Raw genomic sequence first — 26,760 nt, 5'->3', positions numbered from 1 at the left:
GGTTGCCAAACAGGATATCTTGGCACTTTCAATGACAGGTTGACCTTTGACCCTAACATTAACACGATGTGCAACAAAGGGTTTTATTTTTAGCTGTATCTTAAAGGTGGATTTCACTTTAACGAAAATGTTTTCCTGTTGTGCTCATCTTTTCTTTTACATTTTATTGGTCCATCTATTTAAAAAATGGGGGCATCATAAAGACATCCTTGATCCCATGGCGTGCTGCAAGGTTTGTGGCTGGCGAGGGTCAGAGTCAGATTTACACAGGTTTATGTTTCTCATCTCATACCAGCTTTCTTTACACATACTGGACGTTGTGTAAAGAAAGCGGTCCGTCGGGTGGCGTTAGATCACACCGGTTGGGAAACACTGGCCTACCTTACGCCTCTTGAGATAGTCAGTGAATGAATGAATGAATATATTTATTAGATAGAATGTCAATTACATTGCATTGTGGACACGATGAAATTGTGGATGTGTGTCACCAAAAAGGTGTGTAAAATACAAAGAAATATTTGAAATGAATTTTACATTGATGGCATAAACTTAAGTGCATACTTTGTTGTAAATATTTGGCACATTTTAGAACGAATCACGCTGACACGTCGTTTTGCACATGAAGTCGTGACCAAATTGAATGATTGAGGAGTTTGCTGATATTTCTAATGACTAATTTTCCAGAACGCCGCGTCCAGTCGTCGCCATCCATTTTCTGTGTGCAGGGGGCGTGTCCAGGTGTCCCTTCAGGTGTCCCTCCAGGACACCGGGAAGGCAGCGCAGCCCTTGCATTCTCCGTTTATCACGAGCTTTGGGTAGTGACCGAAAGAACAAGATCGCGGGTACAAGCGGCTGAAATGAGCTTCCTCCGTGGGGGGGCTGGGCTCTCCCTTAGAGATAGGGTGAGAAGCTCCTTCATCCGGGAGGAGCTCGGAGTAGAGCCGCTGCTCCTCCGCGTTGAGAGGAGCCAGATGAGGAGGCTCGGGAACCTATTCAGGATGCCTCCTGAACGCCTCCCTGGGGGGGTGTTCAGGGCACGTCCCACCGGGAGGAGACCACGGGGAAGACCCAGGACACGCTGGAGAGACTATCTCTCTCGGCTGGCCTGGGAACGCCTCGGGATCCCCCCGGAAGAGCTGGAGAAAGTGGCCGGGGAGAGGGAAGTCTGGGCTTCCCTGCTTAGGCTGCTGCCCCCGCGACCCCCCCGGATAAGCGGAAGAAGATGCTGGATGCATATTTTTTCCAGTGAAGACAGAAGCGTCATCAGACTTCTCTGACGTGTCCTCCTAACCAGCTGCTGTCTTCCCATATAACACCTTTACAGGGCCCTAGCAACCGTTGCTACCAAGAGACATGTGGTTGAATAACAACACACCTCCCAGCGTGTTCTCAGTATGTCAATCAGCCAGGTCTGTTTCTAGGTAACCGCTTCCTGATAATGATTGTTCATCCTGGCAGCTGGAAGCAGAAGCAGCAGAACCATCAGGCAGCATGTTGGGACTCCGCGGACGCAGTAACGAGTGGAAGTTCTGGTCGACGCTGGTCTCCGGCTTCTTGGAGACTTTGTTCATCACAGGGATTTGCTACGGTTGGGCTTCTCTGGTGTATGTGCTGAAGATCGATGGCTACTTCTCTGGATATTGCGTCAACGCCACCGGAGAGGAGGACGACGGCGTCTTTGCAGGTATTTGGACACGGCTCTGGAAGCCATGCGCTGGAATCCTCAACGGTTTCCTCATTCCCTGTCTTTGTTCCAGACTGCAGCGGTCAGGATGAGCAGTTCACACTGATCATGTATATCACTTTCTTCATCAACATCATGTCACGCTTTCCTGCGGGGATCATCTTCGACTGCTGGGGAACCACAGCAACCAGGATAACGGCAATGTAGGAACACTTTATGAGATGTTAAAGTGGAGTACAAGATTAATTATCACTATCACCTCTTGCATAGAGGACACGATTTAAGCATGGGTGGCGTCTCCATGGGGGGGGTGTCGTTTTAACTCATTGCGTGCCAGACAGTTTCAGATATATCCTGAGTGCCCCAGTTTTATCTCGTATTGCCTGATTTTCCAAGCCCCACAGAATATTCTTTACTATGTCAATGCAGAAATTTAATTTAATTTGAAATTTGAACCTACCAAATGAAAGATGAATGTATCTTCGGAAAATAAATGTGTTCCCACCATTTTTCATTCCGGAGTTATTGTCCGTTGAAGAGAGGCGGATTTCAATGTCAGGGTTGGCGGTGAATGTTTGGATTCGACATCAATGGCATACAATGAGTTAAAAATAGTGACTTCTATTAGTCAGTTTTAGTTCCCTGTTCAAGGTGACAATCGATATCAAGATGTCAGGCAGCGCACTCCCATTCCATCTCCATCCCATAATGCTGTGCCGTGTCCGCTGAGTTTACCGCAAACGTCACTGCGGGTTATTGTGAACTCGCCCAACAGCGTTCTTAATTATATTATAATTGTAGAAAGAGAACAAACATATTATCAGATTAATGATCAAACAGATCATTAATCAGATCATTATTCAAAATAAGACTCACACGAAATGCAGCGTAGTCTGACTGAGTCGGTCCGCTTCAGAGACGCCAGAATACGTCCAACAGGGGGTCGTCTCCTCTCAGTGGGACAGCCGGATAAGCAGGAGGGTATTGTTGATTAAATATTTATATCACAGTAATTCAGGAAATACTGTCGGTATTTCACATCAACGTCTTCAGTGGACTTAAACCACTGGAATGTGCTGATTGTTCATCGTCTCCCTGCAGATGTTTGCACGTTACGGGGACGCTGTTCATCTCGCTGTCCAACACAGGTAGACAGAAGGAATCCAGCAGAAGCAGCGCTTTCTTCCTGCTTCCCAACACCTGCTCCTCTGCTCTGTCCCACACAGACACCTCCTTCCTGCTGTACCCTGCGCTGCCATGCCTCCTTACCTCGGGATCAATCTTTCACATTACCAACACTCAGGTTTGTGTTCGTCACACCTTTTAAAAAGAACAGGGAGTGTGGATGCTGCTGTGTGGAGGTGGGTGACGAGGATGAAGAGGTGTTGCTTTAATCAGGTGGGGAACCTGTTCCAATCGCATCGCTCCACCATCATCACCATCTACAACGGGGCCTACGACTCCTCAGCCGCCATCTTGCTCTTCGTAAAGGTAATCCTTTGAATTAGACCTGAGTGTTCATCGGTCCGTCACAAACGTCCCCCTTTCTATCCGTCTCCCATTAGTTGCTGCATGAAGGGGGAGTGTCCTTCCACACATCGTTTCTCTTCCTCACTTTGTGTGGCGCAGGCCTCCTACTGCGTACCCTCTTCCTCATGCCCAGAGGACACATCCCCTACCCACTGCCGGAAAACTTCAGCTATGGGTACAACACCGTCTTCATCCTGAGGAATGTTACCCTGGGGCAGTTGACTTGTTATCACCCACCGTACCTCTGCTCTGACAGACTGGGCTGCCCCGGCAGAAGGAGACAAACCAACAAGGAGGAGGAAGAAATGACAGAACCAGAGGTGAAAAGCAGCGAAAAAGACCAGAGAGGAGAAGCGGAGACGTCTGCCTCGCATCTGTCGACGACGCTGCCTGAACCCACGCAGGAGAAAGGTGCGCCTGTGTTCCGTCACTTTGATCTGCAATGGGACTATTCTTTTCAAACATAATTTGAGTTGATCTGACGAACACTGCTTCCGGATGGCGCCTCCTACGGTCACCCTGGTGCTATTGTGTGCTCTACGGTCACCCCGGTGCTATTGTGTGCTCTACGGTCACCCTGGTGCTATTGTGTGCTCTACGGTTACGCCGGTGCTATTGTGTGCTCTACGGTCACCCTGGTGCTATTGTGCACTCTACGGTCACCCTGGTGCTATTGTGCGCTCTACGGTTACGCCGGTGCTATTGTGCGCTCTACGGTTACGCCGGTGCTATTGTGTGCTCTACGGTCACCCTGGTGCTATTGTGCGCTCTACGGTCACCCCAGTGCTATCGTGCGCTCTACGGTCACCCTGGTGCTATTGTGCGCTCTACGGTCACCCTGGTGCTATTGTGCGCTCTACGGTTGCGCCGGTGCTATTGTGTGCTCTACGGTCACCCCGGTGCTATTGTGCGCTCTACGGTTACGCCGGTGCTATTGTGTGCTCTACGGTCACCCCAGTGCTATTGTGCGCTCTACGGTCACCCTGGTGCTATCGTGCGCTCTACGGTCACGCCGGTGCTATTGTGCGCTCTACGGTTACGCCGGTGCTATTGTGCGCTCTACGGTTACGCCGGTGCTATTGTGTGCTCTACGGTCACCCTGGTGCTATTGTGCGCTCTACGGTCACCCTGGTGCTATTGTTCGCTCTACGGTTACGCCGGTGCTATTGTGCGCTCTACGGTTACGCTGGTGCTATTGTGCGCTCTACGGTTACGCCGGTGCTATTGTGTGCTCTACGGTCACCCTGGTGCTATCGTGCGCTCTACGGTCACCCTGGTGCTATTGTGCGCTCTACGGTTACGCCGGTGCTATTGTGTGCTCTACGGTCACCCTGGTGCTATTGTTCGCTCTACGGTTACGCCGGTGCTATCGGGTGCTTTAGTCTCCCCCTGCGGCTATCGTGCGCTCTACGGTCACACCATTTCTTTTTTTTTTCCTATTACCTTGTCTGCATTCGTGCTTAACAGTGACAACGTACACAACGTCAGTCTCTGCTAGAGTTCTGTGCTTTTTATTCTTATAGTGATTGTGACCGTCACCTGCCCTCTTGGCAGACTAGCCTATTCATATTTTATTGGTTTTATTACCTGCTTACCGCCGTAGAGGGCTGTGCACACCGCAGTGAACACACAACATGGACAAACACAAAGTGACAAATACACAGTGTTCTGAGAAGAAAGTGCAATGGATTTATTTGTGCTCCTTAATTCTACCCCTTCCATCCAATCATCACCAAGAGTTGTCCCAATACACCAGGTTCACATCAGCCTCTAGAGGAAAGTCTGGATCACCAAGTTCTCAGGAGATCTGAGGAAGAAGAGGGAGAGCATAGTGAGAGCCACAAACACTGAACCAGCAACCTCCACTGACTCAGAGATCTGTGGGCAGAGTTAACTCTAAAAACGAGTTTTGATAGGTGCTGGAGTGGTGGACCTGGCATTCGTGAAACCTCCACCTAAGGACGGGGCAGCCATCCCGGACCCAACAACGGCAACATGAGCCCCCAGATCACCCCAAGCAGCCACAGCAACCCGAGAACGACCACCATGGCCCCCCCAGAGCCACACGCAGAAGAACCAGCCCAGGGCCCGGGGGCTACCTACACCAACCCGCCCCCCTCCCAGCACTCTCCACCCATCCCACACCCCCCCCAGCCCCTTCAGTCCCCCCCCATGGCCCAGCCCCCCCCCCACCAACTCCCCCCATCCCCACCGCCCGCACCCGCCCCCACCGCCCCCCCACCACCCAACCCACCGCCGAGCTCGGGCAACCCCCCAACCCAGCGTCTGGGGAACGGGAGTAGACATTGCAGGGGCTCCAGCTCTATCCGACCATATACAGCCATTTGGGGGGAGAGTATTATTCCCTGGGATGGAGAGGAGGGAGCAAGAGGCCGGACCACCATCCCACCCCAAGCCCAGCCCGCCAAGGCCCCACATGCCGCGCCAAGGCCAAAAATAAATAAATAGTGACCCCCCCCATACCCTGTTTGTATGGCTCCCCAGATCCCAGACTGGGGAACTGTCCCAACACCATGAATGTGTGAACACCCAGGTGCTATATACAAATGTATGTGGTGCGTTAAAATTTGGGGCAGGTGGGGCCGGACGGGGGATGCGGAGGGGGGCAACGGCGCACTCCTGCCCTGCGCCCTACCCCTTATCTCCCCGCCTAGCACCCACGTGACCCCATGTGGTGCATTAAAATGGGGGGGTTGCAGAGGGACGCTCGGTGAACACCCCCCACCACCAGGCCCCCCAGTTGCATGTACCCTGTGTGTATATTTACAAATGTGTTGTGCTAAGGTGGTGAATTAAGAGGCGCAGCACATGAGGCCCCAGCCAACCAGGCGGGGGGAGGAGGGAGCCCGACCGTAGTCCCCAGCCTCACCCATCCCACCCACAGGTGTCAGAGGGCCCAACCATGCACGGGGCCCGGATCGAGTGCCGCCCCCGACGCATCCCACCCATCCCCCATAATCCAGCCCCCAGGAAGGAGGGAGCCGCGAGGCCCCGGCGGGAGGCAGGATGCCGGAAGAGGAGAGGCGGGGAGAGAGGGGAAGGGGGGAGACCACGAGGGGAGAGAAGGGGAGGCAAAGAAGAAGGGAGAGGGGCGAGGGGGAGGCAGGACAGGAGACGAGACCAAGGAGAAGAGGGCGAGCGGGGGATGGGGAGGGTGGAGGAGAGTGGTCAGGGAGGAGGGAGAGGAGGTGAGGGGGCCATGGCCACGCCAGGTCACCAGCCGGACCCGGGCCGCTACTACCAGCAGAGGAGTGACAGACTGCGCCAGCTCAGTGCCATCCCAAACGCATGGGCCAGCACCCCAGCATGGCAACCTAGTGGAACACCGGCGGCCGCCCGAGAAGCATGCGCCACCCAGCAGAGACCAGAGGAGCCGGGCCGCGCATATCAATCCACGGGGACAGCCCCTGAAAAGTTAGCCCAGCATGCAACAGCCCCGGAGATCAACCATCCTTGTGTGAAGAACATTGAGCTGGAGACTGGAGCTGAAACATAGAAAGTTAGAATGGCTGGGAGGTGATATATTTCTGAGGTCCACTCGGTCCTGGAGACAGAAACCGGGTTCCTAAATGTCACACCATTTCAAACCCAGGTAGCTCCCAGCACCAACGGAACCCGGCGATTGTACAAGATCTGACTGTTGAAGGGTAACTAAGTGTAAGTTTGCTGAAAATAGACTTTCCTACTTTTCATTACACCAGAAATGACTTTCCGGAGCTGCTTGCTTTCCTGGCTCTACCTGTGGCACCTGGTGTGGTTGAGCACCAACCTGTTCTGCCAGTCCCACTTCTTAGCACACATCAACCCAATTCTGGAACAGCTGACTGACAATGACCAGGAGTTGGGTAAGGTTTAAACTGAATGAATGTCTGTGTAGCAGCGCCAAGCACAAACCATTCATGCAGAGTTTCTTGGGGTGCAACCTTTTACCTGTCTGCCTCCCCTCCAGTGAGTCACCACACCAACGTACTTGCTATCGTCCAGCTGCTCGGGCTCCTGTCGGCCCCCATTAACGGCCTCATCATGGACAGGCACAAGAACAAACCTCTGGCTCCAGGTTCAAGCATTTTACGCAGATTATTTAAAGACTTGTCTTGAAATAAATTGGGTTTGTGGTCACAGATGACCAACATTGAGAAGACAAAGACAAAGCAGTAACAGACAGGCCGATCAGCGAGGTCGACTGTTCAGGGCAGCTGTAACCGCAGGTATCAGGCTTTACCTGAGTCGAGCCATTCTGAACTTTAGAGTCCTGTCTCTGCATCCTGATGGTAGTGGGATGATGTATTGGTTTAATGGGTGGGTAATGTCTTGTATTATGGATTTTGCTAAGCGAGCGATGAACCTGTTGTTTAGCTCTGTGAGGTAAGGTGTGGGGCGGCCAATGATTCTGGCAGCTGTGTTTGTGATACGTGTGAGTTTGACCCGGTTAGTTACAGAAAGCAAAGTGAAGAAGCATGAGGAGCAGTACAAAAGGGTGGGTTGAATGATACTCTGATAGAGTAACAGCAGGAGGTGGGGTGCTCTGGTAGGGTAGCAGCAGGAGGTGGGGTACTCTGGTAGGGTAGCAGCAGGAGATGGGGTACTCTGGTAGGGTAGCAGCAGGAGGTGGGGTACTCTGGTAGGGTAGCAGCAGGAGGTGGGGTACTCCGGTAGGGTAACAGCGGGAGGTGGGGTACTCTGTAGGGTAGCAGCAGGAGGTGGGGTACTCTGGTAGGGTAACAGCGGGAGGTGGGGTACTCTGGTAGGGTCGCAGCAGGAGGAGGGGTACTCTGGTAGGGTAGCAGCAGGAGATGGGGTACTCTGGTAGGGTAGCAGCGGGAGGTGGGGTACTCTGTAGGGTAGCAGCGGGAGGTGGGGTACTCTGTAGGGTAGCAGCGGGAGGTGGGGTACTCCGGTAGCATAGCAGCGGGGTACTCCGGTAGGGTAGCAGCAGGAGGTGGGGTACTCTGGTAGGGTAGCAGCAGGAGGTGGGGTACTCTGGTAGGGTAGCAGCAGGAGATGGGGTACTCTGGTAGGGTAGCAGCAGGAGGTGGGGTACTCTGGTAGGGTAGCAGCAGGAGGTGGGGTACTCCGGTAGGGTAACAGCGGGAGGTGGGGTACTCTGTAGGGTAGCAGCAGGAGGTGGGGTACTCCGGTAGGGTAACAGCGGGAGGTGGGGTACTCTGTAGGGTAGCAGCAGGAGGTGGGGTACTCTGGTAGGGTAGCAGCAGCAGGAGTTGGGGTACTCTGGTAGGTTAGCAGCAGGAGATGGGGTACTCTGGTAGGGTAGCAGCAGGAGATGGGGTACTCTGGTAGGGTAGCAGCAGGAGTTGGGGTACTCTGGTAGGGTAACAGCAGGAGGTGGGGCACTCTGTAGGGTAGCAGCAGGAGGTGGGGTACTCTGGTAGGGTCGCAGCAGGAGGAGGGGTACTCTGGTAGGGTAGCAGCAGGAGATGGGGTACTCTGGTAGGGTAGCAGCAGGAGGTGGGGTACTCTGGTAGGGTAGCAGCAGGAGGTGGGGTACTCTGGTAGGGTAGCAGCAGGAGATGGGGTACTCTGGTAGGGTAGCAGCAGGAGGTGGGGTACTCTGGTAGGGTAGCCGCAGGAGGTGGGGTACTCTGGTAGGGTAGCAGCAGGAGGTGGGGTACTCCGGTAGGGTAACAGCAGGAGGTGGGGTACTCTGTAGGGTAGCAGCAGGAGGTGGGGTACTCTGGTAGGGTAGCAGCAGCAGGTGGGGTACTCTGGTGTACCGGGATGTGGTTGTACCCACCCTTACTGCTTGCAGTCTGTCGGTGAGGAAGTTGTGGATGAGGTGGATCAAATGGGGAGGGGTCTTGAGTTGGTGTAGTTTCTGGATCAGCAGGTGTTTCTGCAGGGTGTTGAAGGCGGAACTCAAGTCCACAAAGAGGATCCTGGCAGGGTTACCTGGGGAATCCAGGTGTTGTCGGAGAAGGTGTAGCAGGCAGGCCACAGCATCCTCTGTGCCCCTATTTGCCCTGTAGACAAATTGAAGGGGGTCCAGGTGTGGGGTGACAAATGGAAGGATGATGTTCACCAGCAGTTTCTCCAGGCACTTCATTATTATGGATTTAGGGCTATGTGCATGATGTTTTTCAGTAAATACAATTAGCATGTTTTAACTGTCTTAAGATCATTTACTTGTCTCGTTGCCCCAGGAGTGATCGTGTTTGACTTCCTGAAATACACACAAATCATTATTTACTTAACAAAAGTGCTGAACTTTATTTTGCATAATCCTGAGTTGTCCGAGTCATTGCTGGTTCTGGAGTTCTTGCAGAGACATTGCTTCACCTTCACCTTCACCTTCACCTCCACCTCCACCTCCACCCTTCCTCCGCTCCACAGGAGAGTCCATGAGGGAAGCTGACCTGCATTCGTCCTCTCTCGCCTTCCTCCTGACCGCCCTGCAGTGCTTCCTGTACTGTGTGTGTTTCACCTGTCCTGTCCTCCCACTGCAGTACCTGACGTTTGTCCTGCAGGTGGTCAACAGCGTCTCCTTTTATGGATGCCACTACGTCTTCATTAGCTTTGCGTACGTTCACGTTTCCACCACTTTTGTTTTAGCAGTAAATTCAGCTGCATCTTTATTAACCCAATGATACTCCTCGCTCTCTCTTCTGTGTTTTGTCCTCTCTCGGCCTCCTCTAGCTTCCCAGCATCTCATTTTGGAAAGATATCAGGTATAACAATGTCATTATCAGCTTTGGTGCTGCTTCTCCAGTTCCCGATCCAATACCTGGTCCAGAACCAGCTCCAAGGTGATCTGCTCTATGTAAGTGATCCGCGTTGGTCGTGAGCCCTGCTTAAAGCTGAGGAGGCGGGCGAACATGTTTGATAAGCATCGTCTCCCATCGGTTCCACAGGTAAATATAGGCGTGGCCTTGGTGTCTCTGCTCACCTTTTGTCACCCACTCCACATCAGCCTCTACTGCAGGAAGCTGGCTAAACAAAGGACGACTGAAAAAGAAGAACAATAAGTGGAAAACAGGAAAGGTGCTAAATGTTATCTAATGTGACCAAGTTTAAAGGTTTATGTTTTAAAGGTCAGCAGGTTCTGATAAGCTTTTAGAATAGGTAGGAGGAGGCGCGGTAGGCTAGTAGGGTCACACATTTATAATAGGGTTTACTAAACCCCCCTTTGTGCCCATGTATTTGTGAATCAGGGAGCAACCCCTACGTAACTTCCTCACATTCTGCACCAGTGACTACCTGTCAAAGGTAAATATATATTAAAGGGTTTAGCTTCGATGTTTGGGAGGGTTTCGGACATTGAAAAGTGTTGATGGCTACAGGACGTCCATTAAGTGGGTCAAAGGGGGGCCAGTCCTTTGTTGGGGTGCAGCATCCTCCTAGCATCATTTGAGCCTGTGCTAAAATCAACTTTGTCTTGATTGTTTCCTTTTGTTTGCCGTGGATTTGAATTTTGTGGCATAATAAAAACAGACCAGACCCGTTTGATTCAGATTATTCGCCACTTTCCTCCGACCTTTGCCAGCGCGCCAATATCTAATGACTACTGGTGTCGTGCACGTGTCACATAAAACTACAAGTCCCACAATGAACTGCCCTTGCGTTGGCACGTCAGTCAGAGGCAGGGGCTTGTTTGTGGTTCCAATAATGTATAGGTTTCATTCGTTTCAGGTTCCGTATGCGTAATAATGTCATTTCAATAAGTTTTCAATGGATCCAGTCCGGCCAGACAGAGGGAGCCTCCGACCCCCCAGCGGTTAGAACAGAAGCGATCCATGAGTCGGAACGTGGAACATAAGGGCCACCACAGGAACATAGGGGCCACCTGATCGGGGGGGAAACCTCCAAGGTTGGAGCAGCAGAACTTTCACTGTTTGTTGATGGCACAGATTAAATGTTGCTTTCATGGGAACTGACCAGTGCAGCGGCAGAAAGAACAAGGCTACAGGTAATATGACACTCAACAACCATTGAACCCATAGTCCGATAAATCAGGGGTCCCCAACCACCGGGCCGCGGCCCGGTACCGGTCCGTGAGGCATTCGTTACCGGGCCTCACAGAAACAATAACTCATTTATACAATTTCCGTCGTATCGATCATTAGCATCTAGAAGGTGTTTTATTTTTAAAAACGACCGGATTTTCGCCGACGTAACATTCGCCTGTGAATTGCCATGCTTTACGTGATAATTAAATTAAAAAACAAATGTCTTTGGAGAGCTTCTTTGCTAATGGGAAAGTCCAACTGAGGAGGAAGGAAAGGCACCGACAACCTACAAGTATTTTAACAGACAAACCAGGAGTCAGACTGAAAACACGGGTTTATCTACAACAGCTGATTAGCTTGTTGTAGATAACACGAAGCACATAAAGACAAGTGCATAATATAAACTTTATTGGTAAAATCATATTCCTCTTTTTTATTTCCCACCCTATTCCCTGTACGAGGGTGTAAAGATCATTTTGTTGCGTGCTTGCAGCGCATCAATGACAAGAATAAAGCTTTCCTTCTGTCAGTAAACACGTCACTAGGGGGCGCTGTTAGCTGTTCTCATGAGCATGTCACGGGCATGTTACGCAACTTTATTAAAATGCTAAGTATTTACAGCTAACTTGTCAGACACGTACACGACCGTTCAAACGTTTGGGCTCACGTAGAAATGTCTTTAAACGACTCAGAAATACTCTGTCGGCGTTGCTAACGTGCTAATGTGCTAAACGACTCTTCCAGCTGCAGATGTCTGGTTCTTGCTGCAGCATCTGCATCAGCGTCCAGAGGTCCATCTCCAGCAGCATCACTGCAGGGTTCTGAAGGTCCAATGTGTTGATCATTGCGTCAAAACCCTGCAGTGATGCTAGCACCGCTGAACACAGAGGGGCTGCTGAGAGAAGCGATGGAGCTGACCTGGGCGACCCCAAACCTTCCAACGGTCTCTGGGTGACCCCAAACCTTCCAACGGTCTCTGGGTAACCCCAAACCTTTGAACGGTCTCTGGGTGACCCCAAACCTTCCAACGGTCTCTGGGCGACCCCAAACCTTCCAACGGTCTCTGGGTGACCCCAAACCTTCCAACGGTCTCTGGGTGACCCCAAACCATCTCTGGGTGACCCCAAACCTTTCAACGGTCTCTGGGTGACCCCAAGCCTTCCAACGGTCTCTGGGTGACCCCAAGCCTTCCAACGGTCTCTGGGTGACCCCAAACCTTCCAACAGTCTCTGGGTGACCCCAAACCTTCCAACGGTCTCTGGGTGACCCCAAACCTTCCAACGGTCTCTGGGCGACCCCAAGCCTTCCAACGGTCTCTGGGTGACCCCAAGCCTTCCAACGGTCTCTGGGTGACCCCAAACCTTCCAACAGTCTCTGGGTGACCCCAAACCTTCCAACGGTCTCTGGGTGACCCCAAACCTTCCAACGGTCTCTGGGCGACCCCAAACCTTCCAACGGTCTCTGGGCGACCCCAAGCCTTCCAACGGTCTCTGGGCGACCCCAAGCCTTCCAACGGTCTCTGGGCGACCCCAAGCCTTCCAACGGTCTCTGGGTGACCCCAAACCTTCCAACGGTCTCTGGGCGACCCCAAACCTTCCAACGGTCTCTGGGCGACCCCAAACCTTCCAACGGTCTCTGGGCGACCCCAAACCTTCCAACGGTCTCTGGGCGACCCCAAACCTTCCAACGGTCTCTGGGCGACCCCAAACCTTTGAACGGTCTCTGGGCGACCCCAAACCTTTCAACGGTCTCTGGGCAACCCCAAACCTTTCAACGGTCTCTGGGTGACCCCAAACCTTCCAACGGTCTCTGGGTAACCCCAAACCTTTGAACGGTCTCTGGGTGACCCCAAACCTTCCAACGGTCTCTGGGCGACCCCAAACCTTCCAACGGTCTCTGGGTGACCCCAAACCTTCCAACGGTCTCTGGGTAACCCCAAACCTTCCAACGGTCTCTGGGTGACCCCAAACCTTTCAACGGTCTCTGGGTGACCCCAAGCCTTCCAACGGTCTCTGGGTGACCCCAAGCCTTCCAACGGTCTCTGGGCGACCCCAAACCTTCCAACGGTCTCTGGGCGACCCCAAACCTTTGAACGGTCTCTGGGCGACCCCAAACCTTTGAACGGTCTCTGGGTGACCCCAAACCTTTGAACAGTCTCTGGGTGACCCCAAACCTTTGAACGGTCTCTGGGTGACCCCAAACCTTTGAACGGTCTCTGGGTGACCCCAAACCTTTGAACGGTCTCTGGGTGACCCCAAACCTTTGAACGGTCTCTGGGTGACCCCAAACCTTTGGAAGGTCTCTAGGTGACCCCAAACCTTTGAACAGTGTATTTCGTATTTCACAGGAAATGTAGAATATATTCAGCACGGCTGATGGAAAAATTAAGGATGACAAAGGTCTGTGGGAAGGCGGCGGCTGGATCACTAATCCATGGGCGACGGCACATCCTTGCAGTCGTGGGCGTCGGGACTGCAGCTTTTGATGTCAGGCTGTTCGCTGTTGAGCTCGGCGTACTCTACTGAACCCTGCACAAAGCAGATCACCAGGGGATTCGTTTAGGGTTCTGATCCTGGAGCCCCGACCACCAACGCCTCCGGTAAATGATGGCGCTGCAGCCTCCAGGTGTTCGGTATAAAGAGTATAAAGAGGCTCTATTATTAAAGTACAGCGATGTGAAAGAGTCGCTGCTCACAACTAGTTCAGTCTCGTTTAGAGTTGAGAATAACTTTTAACCTCTTTGAATTTAACAATCGTTAAAAATCTGCATTTTATGTTTGCTCGCATTGTCTTTTATTCCTGAATTAAAGATATTTTGATGATCTGAAACATCTACAGGTGAGAAAACAAGTCAAATCCATAAACACAGAAATCTAATTTGCTTTCCGATTGTGTGAGAGCAGTCATCAAAGTCATCAAAGTCATCAAAGTCCCATGAGGCGCAGAAGAAAGGATTTTTAGACGCCACATGCTTATCTTATTATTTCAAACTCTGCTCACTCCTCAGGTTGCAGGAAGACCATGCAGGGACAAAGCGCCGGTCAGCAGCAGCAGCGACAGCCATTAAGGACAATGAGATGGGTTAGCGTGGGACAGGACCGGGCCTGCAGCGCTGATAGGGGGGGGGGGGGGGGGGCGATAGGGAAGGAAGCCCCCGCCCAAATTCCTCTGTTCATGTCTGGAAACTGTGAGTCAGTCTGGACGATTAGCCTGAGCAGGAGGGAGTCGGCGTTTCAAGAAGAGCAACAAAGAGCGAGCTGTTAGCTACTCACGTGGTCGCGGCGCTCGGCAGCACCTGGAGAGGAAACACCACAGGTAGCACGTGTGAGAACGTTTCAGCCAACGAAGCCTCGGTGAGAACGTTTCAGCCAGCGAAGCCTCGGTGAGAACGTTTCAGCCAGCGAAGCCTCGGTGAGAACGTTTCAGCCAGCGTCTTACTGCTAGCTGTCCCGGTGTCTTACTGCTAGCTGTCCCAGCGTCTTACTGCTAGCTGTCCCAGTGTCCAGCGTCTTACTGCTAGCTGTCCCGGTGTCTTACTGCTAGCTGTCCCAGTGTCCAGCGTCTTACGGCTAGCTGTCCCGGTGTCTTACTGCTAGCTGTTCCAGCGTCTTATTGCTAGCTGTCCCAGCGTCTTACTGCTAGCTGTCCCAGTGTCCAGCGTCTTACTGCTAGCTGTCCCAGTGTCCAGCGTCTTACTGCTAGCTGTCCCGGTGTCTTACTGCTAGCTGTCCCAGCGTCTTACTGCTAGCTGTCCCAGCGTCTTACTGCTAGCTGTCCCAGTGTCCAGCGTCTTACTGCTAGCTGTCCCGGTGTCTTACTGCTAGCTGTCCCAGTGTCCAGCGTCTTACGGCTAGCTGTCCCGGTGTCTTACTGCTAGCTGTTCCAGCGTCTTATTGCTAGCTGTCCCAGCGTCTTACTGCTAGCTGTCCCAGCGTCTTACTGCTAGCTGTCCCAGTGTCCAGCGTCTTACTGCTAGCTGTCCCAGCGTCCTACTGCTAGCTGTCCCAGTGTCTTACTGCTAGCTGTCCCAGCATCTTACTGCTAGCTGTCCCAGCGTCTTACTGCTAGCTGTCCCAGCGTCTTACTGCTAGCTGTCCCAGCGTCTTACTGCTAGCTGTCCCAGCATCTTACTGCTAGCTGTCCCGGCGTCTTACTGCTAGCTGTCCCGGCGTCTTACTGCTAGCTGTCCCAGCGTCTTACTGCTAGCTGTCCCAGCATCTTACTGCTAGCTGTCCCGGTGTCTTACTGCTAGCTGTCCCAGCGTCTTACTGCTAGCTGTCCCAGCGTCTTACTGCTAGCTGTCCCAGCATCTTACTACTAGCTGTCCCGGCGTCTTACTGCTAGCTGTGGCTAGACCCTGGCTGCTGAGTCCAGTGAAGAACGCAGCGACACACTGAGCTGAAAGATGCTAAAACGCTCTGCAGAGCCATTTGGGGTTGGTGCGGGTCAGTCCCGTGTGTCGTTGCTACGGAAACGCGTGAAACTCACCCTGTGGAGCGCTTTGGAGCTCGCTGTACACTGTGTCTGTGCCTTTTCTGAGTGGGACTGGCAATATAAAGAGCAACACGTTAGCCTGAACATCAAACACAGCGTTCAGCAGATAGCGTCTGTTTGAAGTGGCATCATCAGGGAGACGGTCGTGTCCCTCGCTGTACCAACAAAGGGTAGGGGGGGGGGGGGGGGCTTGGCAATTAGCTCAACCCTTCCTGTTTATCGGTTCTGCAACGGAACCATGCAGTTCCAGCAACTTGTAGATGTGCTAATTATGGGTAATTAGGCCCCTCCCAGGATGTTAGGCCCCTCCCAGGATGTGTTGGTCTGCACCATCAGATATCAGGGATGTGGGCGAAGCAGAGAGCTCGAGGGTGAAGAAGCAAAAAAGCAAACAGAGGCAAGGAGATGGGCTCCAAACGTCGGGGTTCACCTCTGTCAGGATCCACCGGCCGGGGATGAACCACCTCGGAGTATTCCACGTCCGGCTCGCCCGGCGCCACGCTGCTCGCCTCGTTGTTGGCGCCATCTAAACACATCAATATAAAGATAAATCCCCGTGATCGACTCTCGTGGAGACGCTCGTGTCGGACACTGGTCCCGCTCACCGGCGTCCGGCGGTCGCTTGGTCCAGACGCTGACCTCAGCTCTGTCCACGCTCGCTGTGAAACAGACACACGGAGACATCAGGAGATGGACATCGAGCACAGCGTCAACCAAGACGAAGCATTTCTGCACCGATTGGAATCTAATCTAGCAATGAGATTAGCTTAGCATAAATGTATTTAACACATAGATAAACTTTTATATATACTTAAACTGACCAATGACATAAAAGGAACACCTTCCAAGCTAAGCTAAGCTAAGCTAAGCTAAACTATGCTAAGCACTGTCAGCAACAATAGCAGTAAACACATTTCTCAAACTACGACATCATGATTATTTCATTCTTAAAGAAACAACGGAGCAACGAAAGTTCAGTGGAGCTTTTAATACTGTTGAAATGAAACCAGGACAGAGCACTTCAAGTCTTCAACCGGGTCTGTACACAAATAAATATTCAGATGCGTTGTGAACAATCGGCTGGTAGCTTCACATCGGTAAACTTCCCGGGCAGCAACAGAACCAGCGTTTGGTTCCCTCCACGTTCACGTTTGACCCTGTTGTGTTTCGTCTCTCGTCCTCGTCCTCTGTTGGACTTTACTTAATAATGCTGCACCGGAACCGGACCGGACCGGAGCGGACCGGGTGCTGGAGGCAGGCGGGATGAGAGCTTTTAACATTTGCAGGCTTCAAATCACTCTTTGAGATCAAGCAAAAATATACACACACATTGCCCGTAGTGTTGATAACATGTACACAAAAACACAGACGTCACATCAGATAAAGAGAAACCAGGCATGATTGCAGGGGGGGGGGGGGGGGGGGGGGGTCCTGGGTTCACATGTCCGTGATGATAATGTTCAAGTCCCACAAACTCGCATCACAAGCAGGAGGTTTGCGTTCCATGGAGAAGAATAGCTCTCGTCCTGCCCGTTGCGGGACGGGACGTCCCGACACCGTGGCTGTGACGGGACGTCCCGACACCGTGGCTGTGACGGGACGTCCCGACACCGTGGCTGGGACGGGACATCCCGACACCGTGGCTGGGACGGGACGTCCCTACACCGTGGCTGTGACGGGACGTCCCGACACCGTGGCTGTGACGGGACGTCCCGACACCGTGGCTGTGACGGGACGTCCCGACACCGTGGCTGTGACGGGACGTCCCGACACCGTGGCTGTGACGGGACGTCCCTACACCGTGGCTGGGACGGGACGTCCCTTCACCGTGGCTGTGACGGGACGTCCCTACACCGTGGCTGTGACGGGACGTCCCTTCACCGTGGCTGTGACGGGACGTCCCTACACCGTGGCTGTGACGGGACGTCCCGACCCTGTGGCTGGGACACCGTAGCTGCTCCTGTTGCTGCCGTCAGCGTGTCGCAACGCCGCCCGATCTCCAACGCCGTTGGTCACTGTCCCCTCTGAGCCGTCAAAGAGCGGCGCTGCGTCTGGAAGGAGATGAAAACGTGCTACGACTGGACGACTGCAGCAGCGTGTCTGCATCCCAACACAATCCTACACGATGCGCATGCAGCACGACAACCACACAAAGACACGCATGCAGCACGACAACCACACAAAGACACGCATGCAGCACGACAACCACACAAAGACACGCATGCAGCACGACAACCACACAAAGACACGCATGCAGCACGACAACCACACAAAGACACGTATGCAGCACGACAGCCACACAAAGACACGCATGCAGCACGACAACCACACAAAGACACGCATGCAGCACGACAACCACACAAAGACACGCATGCGGCACGACAACCACACAAAGACACGCATGCAGCACGACAACCACACAAAGACACGCATGCAGCACGACAACCACACAAAGACACGCATGCAGCACGACAACCACACAAAGACACGCATGCAGCACGACAACCACACAAAGACACGCATGCAGCACAACAACCACACAAAGACACGCATGCAGCACGACAACCACACAAAGACACGCATGCAGCACGACAACCACACAAAGACACGCATGCAGCACGACAACCACACAAAGACACGCATGCAGCACGACAGCCACACAAAGACACGCATGCAGCACTACAACCACACAAAGACACGCATGCAGCACGACAGCCACACAAAGACACGCATGCAGCACGACAACCACACAAAGACACGCATGCAGCACGACAACCACACAAAGACACGCATGCAGCACGACAGCCACACAAAGACACGCATGCAGCACGACGACCACACAAAGACACGCATGCAGCACTACAACCACACAAAGACACGCATGCAGCACGACAACCACACAAAGACACGCATGCAGCACGACAACCACACAAAGACACGCATGCAGCACAACAACCACACAAAGACACGCATGCAGCACGACAACCACACAAAGACACGCATGCAGCATGACAACCACACAAAGACACGCATGCAGCACGACAACCACACAAAGACACGCATGCAGCACGACAGCCACACAAAGACACGCATGCAGCACTACAACCACACAAAGACACGCATGCAGCACGACAGCCACACAAAGACACGCATGCAGCACGACAACCACACAAAGACACGCATGCAGCACGACAACCACACAAAGACACGCATGCAGCACGACAACCACACAAAGACACGCATGCAGCACGACAGCCACACAAAGACACGCATGCAGCACGACGACCACACAAAGACACGCATGCAGCACGACAACCACACAAAGACACGCATGCAGCACGACAACCACACAAAGACACGCATGTTGTGCGTGCAACTCGACTTGGTGCTGATCCAGATCACCATGGTGACGGTGATCTCCAGTGAGGAGGGGGACGAGCTGCTTGGGGGAGGTCTGTGCTCTCTGGGGGCTCTTCTAGTTTTAATTCCAGCGGCCGCTGGTCTGTCTGAGTCGTATTAATCGGCTCTACTGAACAAACGCTAAACGACCAGCGCGGTTCTTCCTCGGCTGCAGACCGGGCCTCGTTCGGCGCCGTCATTAAGTTCTGCCCTCAGTCAGAGGAAACAAGTCAAAGAACTCACACGGACAACTCAGCCGCCGCGTCTCCTCCACCTACGAGGAGAGGAGACGTGAGAGGCGGCGGCAGGAGAGCTGCTGCCCTACGGAGCTACAGAGGCCCGGAACATCTACCTCTCTTGGACCTGCAGCACAGCACCAGAACCAGCACCGACACCAGCAGGGCCAGCGAGCAGAAGCCTCCGATCACGCCTTTCTTCCACAACGCCAGGCCAACTTTGGACACACAGACACGGAGCAATGAGACCACGGACCTGCACGGATCCAGGCCCGGCTCGGGTCCGGTACTGATCCGCCTCACCCCGGATGGTGACCGGATCACTGCGGACGACGTTGTTGGCGTGGTTGACGGCCTCGCAGTAGTAGCTCCCGCCGTGCTCCTTGGCCAGCGAGCGGACCTGGTAGTCGGCGCTGGTGTCGTGAGAGGTGGTGGCGTACAGCGGCAGCTCGCTGCCCACGCGGTACCACTTGAAGGTGATGGGGGGCGTGCCCTTAACGCCACAGATCAGGTAGAGATGGTCTCCCTCAGACACGTCCGGCAAGTCGGGGGACTTGTCAGAACCAGCGATGAGAGTCGGCTCCGTCAGAGGCTCTGGGAAAGAAGTCCATTAAGCCCCGCCCCGGTTTCATTCGGCCTCAAATCACACGTGGACTCTCGGTGGGGAACGCAGGTGAACATTTACCTACGACGGCGGCGCCGAGCCTCGGGCTGAGCTCCCCCTCCTTCGGGCTGTTCTGGGCCTCACACATGTACCTCCTGATGTGCTCCGTCCTGCTGATGGTGACGCTGAAGAGGGCCTGCTGAGAGGGGCGCTCCACGCGGACCGTCCCCAGCGGGGCGTACTCCTCCAGCAGGGTGTAGTTTATGGGCAGGCTGCCGGCGTCCGACCGACAGAGGATCCTGAAGGGCTGCCCGAGGACCGCCCTGCCCACCACCGAGATCTTTGGAGGAGACACGGAGACTGAAGAGAGGACAGCGGTAAACGTCGTGTTCAGGAGTCCCCCGAGGGGGCGGAGCCTATCCTCTCACCTTTGGGACGGACAGTCAGGGTCCGGCTGTGCTTCACAATGCCCCGCGCTGTAGCCCCACAGGTGTAGTTGAACTCGTACGGCAGGACTCTGCCAGAGAACACGCCGGCGTCCCGGGGCAGCAGGCTGTGGGGCGGGGCCAGCGTGTAGCTCAACTCCTCCTTCTGGAGTCTCTCAGGGGCGTAGCGCTCGCTGCTACAGGTCAGCGTCAGGTACTCCTTCTGAAAGACTTCGGCTGGAGCCATGGTCAGAGTGGGCGTGGAAAACAGCTCTGTGGAAGCGTTTGAGAAACAAGTCAAACGGGAATGGCGGCAGCAAGAGCCCCCCCCCCCCCCCCGTTACAGGAGGCGGGAACGCCACGGCCAAGCCTGCAAACTATTTCATGGACCCACATCCTGATCCAGATCCTCCTCTTCCTCATTCTGATGGGCCTAACGCTGATTGCTGATGCCCCCCCCCCCCCCCCCCCCCTTGATAGATGATCCAGCAGAGATCCTGGATTCTGGATCACTTTGACACTTTTGGCATCATTACAGTCAACGGAGCTTCAAAATGTGTTCCTCAATATCTCGGTCGACTATTGATCGATGTTTTTGGAATTTGTCACAGTCCTGTAGGGGGGGGGGCTCTACCTCACCACCGAGTCTCATCTGGATCGGGTCCAGAGTACGGATACTTTTCACATTGCATTTAACAGGATTACGGAGAAACTGCTGGATGGATATCGATGAATAAAATCTGAAGGTGGTCTTGGTCTAAATTAGATCCCATCAAATTCTGAGAGTGATCCGGAAACCCGTCTGGATGAAATCTGGATTTTCCGAATCAGAGTCATAAAGGGGTCCAAACTCCGAAACAAGTTCTCTGGTTCTGATCCAGAATGAGGTCAGGAACAAATATTACATTTTAACATTAAACCCATTTATGGATTCAAGAATCAGTTCAGCTCTGATTCACTTTGACTTTTCATGTTGGTGTATAAAGATACCAAGAACAATCTAGAACCTTCTGGTGCTGATCCAGATCACCATGTAGGGGAACGAGCTGCTTGGGGGAGGTCTGTGCTCTCTGGGGGCTTCTGGTCTATTCTAATATCAGCAGATTCGTTGTAAAGTTTTTGTAAACACAAGCCCATTGGTTGAGAGCAGATTCCAAGTTGTCTACACCGGCACTGACCTAAACCAGATTGGTTGGTACCCAGAATGCTCGGCCAGGTGACCGACCCACTCACCAGTCACCAGAACCGTCCTGGTGGCGGTTCTCACGATAGTTTCCATCTCTAGCTTGCACTCGATGTCCCCGGGGGCGTCCGCCAGCGCCACCATGCTGTGGTTGACGTTTCCGTCCCCGCTGCCGAGCAGCTTGGTTCCTTGGCTCAGGTAGAGGTGGACGTTTTCGGAGCTGGACAGGTAGTTGCTGACGGTGCAGGAGATGAAGAGCAGGTCTCCTTCATAGATCTTAGAGTGAGGGGCGATCTCCAGGACCGCTGCGATGGGCAGCTCTGAGGGGACAGCACAAGAAGACAAAGCCCTGAGACGGGTCCAGAAAAGGACGCCGATCGTCCCACGCGCTCACCTTTGACGGAGACGGTGACGACGTCGCTCTCGTTGGACGGAAAGGAGTCTGGACTTATGAGGACGGTGTAGGAGCAGCGGATTCGGTGAATGCCGACGCCGTCCAGGTGGAGCTTGGCCTCCGCCTGGTTGGAGTTCACCTGCTTCTCCAGGATCTCTTTGGTGCCCTCGTAGAAGTAGAAGAAAATAGAGCCCGTCTCGCCAGGTGCCGTACACCTGGCTGTTAGCTCCTCCCCCTCACTGACCACTCCTTTGTTAAGATGGAGAAGCGGTTTTGACAGGCCTGGAACACCGGGGAAACGTGGTGCGATTAGAACCGATGGAACCCGGGGGTGACCTTTGACCTTTCAGTCCCAGATAAAGCACGTTTCAAGGACAGCGTTCTTTCACCTTCGCAATATTTCAGGGGGGCGGAGCTTCGAGTTATCAAGCTCCTTTATTGTGGAATCAGCTCCCTGATTGGTTCGTGAGACAGACACCATCTCTATGTTCAAGAGTAGATTAAAGACTTTCCTTTTTAACAAAGCTTATAACTAATCGATGCAGTAATCAGTATAATCAATCTGCTGTCATTAGGCAGCATTGGTGGCTTAACATCATGACACACTGAGCTCCTCCCCCTTTATCTGGTTATTCATGTTATAAATATATGTCAGTAATCTCTCTCTCTCTTCCTGTAGTCTTGTTCTCTCTCTCCCTCTGTTTGTCCCTCTCTCTCTTTCAGGTCCTTCTGTCCGTGGTGCTGCAGAACCTGGACCTGTGTCCCTCAACACCGATGTCCATCGCTAGCATTAGCATTTATAGCTTTATATCACTAGCATTAGCATTTATAGCTTTATATCACTAGCATTAGCATTTATAGCTTTATATCGCTAGCATTAGCATTTATAGCTTTATATCGCTAGCATTAGCATTTATAGCTTTATATCACTAGCATTAGCATTTATAGCTTTATATCACTAGCATTAGCATTTATAGCTTTATATCACTAGCATTAACATTTATAGCTTTATATCGCTAGCATTAGCATTTATAGCTTTATATCACTAGCATTAGCATTTATAGCTCTATATCGCTAGCATTAGCATTTATAGCTTTATATCACTAGCATTAGCATTTATAGCTTTATATCGCTAGCATTAGCATTTATAGCTTTATACATCTTGTTTTGGACTCTCCTCCTACCTCTCTCTCTCTCACTATGAGTCTTAGGTTCTGTCCAAGGTTTCTGCCTGTTAAAGGGAAGTTTGTCCTTGTCTCCGTCTCCAAAGTTCTTGCTCTTGTGGGTCAAGTTGGGTTCTGTCTTTCCCTGCTACTCCTGTAAAGTGCCTTGAGACGACTTCCTGTTGTGATTGGCGCTTTATAAACAAAACTGAATTGAATTGAACTTCTGATTCTACAAACAACCTAAAGCACGAAACCTGTGAAACGACCCGGAGATGAAGCGGCATGGCAGCGAACACACCTGTCACCGTGAGCTTCCGGGTCGGACTGCTCAGCTGTTTGCCCTGAATGTTGAGGGCACACTTGTATTTTCCGCTGTTGGAGACTCCGGGCCTGGGGCAGGAGGTAGAACAGATCCTCCGAGGTGCCGGAGGTCTTGGTGTAGACGGTGCTGCTGTCCTTGTATACGGTGTATTCACGGCTCAGCGTCTCCTGCCCCGAGACGCTGACGACGGCCCGGCACCTCAGGGTCACGTTGGTGTCCCGCCGAACGGCAGCGTTGGGCTCGATGGACAGGGCGACGTCTCGGATGGTGAACGCTAGAGGGAGAGTTTGAAACGGATGAGGACCAGCGTGAGGACGGGCCCGCTCTCGGTTTGACCTTCACGGGCTACGGTAGGCATAGAGGGCTGATTTGAAGGGGAGGACACTGTTCTGCCTCAGGGTGGGGGTCTGAGGGGCACGAAAGAAACGGCTCCACATGAAAACCCTAAAAAGAAAAACTCGCTCAGACGGGTCTCCTGCTTCCCCCCCGTCCCAGCGTCCCCCCATCAGGTGCACGCCGAGCCAGCAGTGGAACGTAACAGAGTAAATCTACTCGAGTACCCCCACCTCATTTCAGAAACATCCTGACGTTTTCCATCAAAAGTACAGAAACGATGTTTTCATGGCCGATATCGTTTTAGAACGCGTACGTTACGCTGCGTCGATTATCTGAAGATATTTATTCGGCAGCTTTGAACATCCGATGGACATAAATAGTCTTCTTGAAAGCAGAGATCAGAAAGCGGAGGCTTCTCCTGTCGGGCCGTGGGACTCCCAAAGCTTTCAGCTTGTCCACAGCAAGACGAGGGACAGATGTCCACGTGGACAGCGGCGTCCCACAAACACCGGGCCTTATCCATCTTGATTTCATACTCACATCGCTGTGCGGACGCCACCCTCCTGGAAGGAAGTCTGAGGGCAAGATAAGAACAAGCAGCAGGTTAGACACAGGGATCAGCCCGGGGGGGTCCGGGACAGAAGACGAAGGACCTTACAGCCGGACAGGAGGACGGAGGAGAGCAGCAGAGGGACGGCCATCCTGTCCCACGACGCTTCAGGCGTGTGACTGTGCTGGCTGGTGGGGGGCGTCTGATGCTGGTGGGTGGGCGTCGACAATAAGGTGGCGCTTCACCGCGGCCATCCGGGGGGGGGGGGGGGCTATCGACTGGAGCAGAAATCGCTGGGCTTCATTTCCCAGGAAGTGAGTGTTGTTTCCTCAGGAAGTTCAGGCGCCCAAATCTTTTCTGTTGTGGAATGTTCCGCGTGTGTGTGTGAGAGTGTGTGTCCGTGTGTGTCTGTGTGTGTGTCTGTGTGAGTGTGTGTCTGTGAGAGTGAGTGTGTGTGTGTCTGTGTGTGTCTCTGTGTGTGTGTCTGTGTGTGTGTGTCTGTGTGTGTGTGTCTGTGTGTGTGTGTCTCTGTGTGTGTGTCTGTGTGTGTGTGTCTGTGTGTGTGTCTGTGTGTGTGTGTCTGTGTGTGTGGTCTGTGTGTGTGTCTCTGTGTGTGTGTCTCTGTGTGTGTGTGCTGTGTGTGTGTGTGTGTGTGTGTGTGTGTGTGTGTGTGTGTGTGCTGTGTGAGTGTGTGTCTGTGTTTGTCTGTCTGTGTGTGTGAGTGTGTGTCTGTGTCTGTGAGTGTGTCTGTGTTTGTCTGTGTGTGTGTGTGTGTGTGTGTGTCTGTGTTTGTCTGTGTGTGTGTGTGTGTGTGTTTGTCTGTGTGTGTGTGTGTGTGTGTGTGTGTGTCCGTTCTGCCAGAAACAAACAGGTGGGTGTCGTATTTGGTTTATTTCCTTGATTCCGTCTTCGGTCTCACAAACCAGTCCAATGTCCCGGAGACAAACATTCTGATTGTTCTGTTCAAGTCCAACAATTCTGAGGTTCCAATGATGGCGGCGACCACGGAGCGCTGAGCGATGGCGGCGACCACGGAGCGCTGAGCGATGGCGGCGACCACGAAGCGCTGAGCGATGGCGGCGACCACGGAGCGCTGAGCGATGGCGGCGACCACGGAGCGCTGAGCGATGGCGGCGACCACGGAGCGCTGAGCGATGGCGGCGACCACGGAGCGCTGAGCGATGGCGGCGACCACGGCGCCTGTACAGACTGGAAGCGTTTCCGGGCCGACGGAGGAGAGGGGGGGGCTGGGTGCATGGGTTGACATGACAACGGTGTCTCCGCCAGCAGAATTAAAAACATAAAATTACAAAACAGGAAGAGAAAAACTTATTTAAAAAAGTTAAACATGCAAAGCTGCAGCCCAAAGGAAAATAAACTGTAATCCGACACCGACGCTTCCTCATGTCTGCGTGACAGCGTGCCGGGGTCATGTGATTGGCCACACCTCCGTGAGCGTGGACAGGTACAGCTCGGGATCACAGATCACACTTCATTCAGCAAACGCAAAGCTCTAAAGACGTAAATAAAAGCTCAGAGGAGGGGGGAGGGACAGAGGGACATAGGGAGGAGGAGGGAGGGACAGAGGGAGGACAGCGGGAGGGAGGAGGGAGGGACATGGGGAGGGAGGAGGGAGGGAGGGACAGAGGGAGGAGGAGGGAGGGAGGGACAGAGGGAGGACAGCGGGAGGGAGGAGGGAGGGAGGGACATAGGGAGGGAGGGACAGAGGGAGGGAGGGACAGAGGGAGGGAGGGACGGAGGGAGGGACATAGGGAGGGAGGAGGGAGGGAGGGACAGAGGGAGGGAGGAGGGAGGGACAGAGGGAGGGAGGGACGGAGGGAGGGAGGGACATAGGGAGGGAGGAGGAAGGAGGGACAGAGGGAGGGAGGACGGAGGGAGGGAGGGACGGAGGGAGGGAGGAGCAACCCTGCAGAAGGGCTTATCAAAAGGAAGTGATGCGTAACGAGTCGCATCCTTCTGTGGAGCTGCAGCGGGTGTGGTCAGAGGTGTGTGGGGGGGGGGGGGCGCCTTCACGCTGAGGCGTGACTTCCTGTCAGGGACAGAGGGCGGTTCCCGGCTTTAACGCAGCCATCCCGGCGGCGTGGAGGAGGGACTAAACAAAAACGCCCCCTGAGCCACAACCAATGGGGAAGCGTGACGCGGACGCCAGGAGGACGGTCCTGGAATGGGAGGAGGCATCATCCATTTAAGCCAAGGCTCCGCCCACTGTCAGGCACGTCTGTGCCACACACACACACACATTACATCTGCCTGGTAACAACGAGCACCCCCCTCCAGTAGCGAGGAGTTACGCCCCCCCATCACTACCAGGTCGTTTGGGGTCACAGTCAGCTTGAGCTGTGTGTGTGGGGGGGGGGGGGGGGGGGTATAATTTCTTCAAAATAAAACCTCTATTTTTATACTCTAGTTAAATGTACACACTCAGAACAGCCAA

The 26,760-nt window shown here is 53.4% G+C and overlaps 3 protein-coding genes across 3 annotated transcripts in view; 1 reads left to right on the top strand and 2 right to left on the bottom strand.

Moving 5' to 3' along the window:
* The first annotated feature begins 1,491 nt into the window (after window positions 1–1,491).
* On the top strand, window positions 1,492–10,034 carry slc43a3a (solute carrier family 43 member 3a). Its single transcript, XM_068751324.1, has 11 exons — window positions 1,492–1,684; window positions 1,758–1,887; window positions 2,786–2,832; window positions 2,911–2,987; window positions 3,083–3,175; window positions 3,250–3,389; window positions 3,471–3,625; window positions 6,937–7,080; window positions 7,185–7,292; window positions 9,584–9,770; window positions 9,887–10,034. The coding sequence occupies exons 1-11, from the start codon at window positions 1,492–1,494 to the stop codon at window positions 10,032–10,034; spliced, it is 1,422 nt and encodes a 473-aa protein (XP_068607425.1).
* A 3,588-nt stretch (window positions 10,035–13,622) lies between these two features.
* pecam1b (platelet and endothelial cell adhesion molecule 1b) lies at window positions 13,623–25,572 on the bottom strand. Its single transcript, XM_068750920.1, is given in 16 exon segments — window positions 13,623–13,724; window positions 14,469–14,491; window positions 15,685–15,741; window positions 16,121–16,194; window positions 16,283–16,349; window positions 19,442–19,543; window positions 19,629–19,919; window positions 20,011–20,289; window positions 20,358–20,627; window positions 21,588–21,857; window positions 21,932–22,213; window positions 23,396–23,480; window positions 23,482–23,693; window positions 23,769–23,826; window positions 24,183–24,330; window positions 25,280–25,572. Coding segments are annotated over 16 exon segments (2,613 nt in total).
* Window positions 25,573–25,734: 162 nt separating this feature from the next.
* The window catches only part of rptor (regulatory associated protein of MTOR, complex 1), a 47,561-nt gene continuing 46,535 nt past the window's right edge, over window positions 25,735–26,760 (bottom strand). The window contains 1 exon segment of the mRNA XM_068750919.1: window positions 25,735–25,776. Coding sequence (XP_068607020.1) covers window positions 25,735–25,776 — 42 coding nt within the window.

Source organism: Brachionichthys hirsutus, chromosome 17, assembly GCF_040956055.1.
Source record: "Brachionichthys hirsutus isolate HB-005 chromosome 17, CSIRO-AGI_Bhir_v1, whole genome shotgun sequence".
Taxonomy (NCBI): Eukaryota; Metazoa; Chordata; class Actinopteri; order Lophiiformes; family Brachionichthyidae; genus Brachionichthys; species Brachionichthys hirsutus.
Note: the sequence above shows the minus strand (reverse complement) of the source record. Positions and strands in the feature narration are given on the sequence as shown.

Bases quoted from the DNA above. Each gene is read 5' to 3' on its own strand.
- slc43a3a (XM_068751324.1), top strand. From the start codon at position 1,492: ATGTTGGGACTCCGCGGACGCAGTAACGAGTGGAAGTTCTGGTCGACG. The intron at 2,988-3,082 runs GTTTGTGTTCGT...TGCTTTAATCAG, and splicing joins TTCACATTACCAACACTCAG to GTGGGGAACCTGTTCCAATC. The intron at 9,771-9,886 runs GTACGTTCACGT...GGCCTCCTCTAG, and splicing joins TACGTCTTCATTAGCTTTGC to CTTCCCAGCATCTCATTTTG.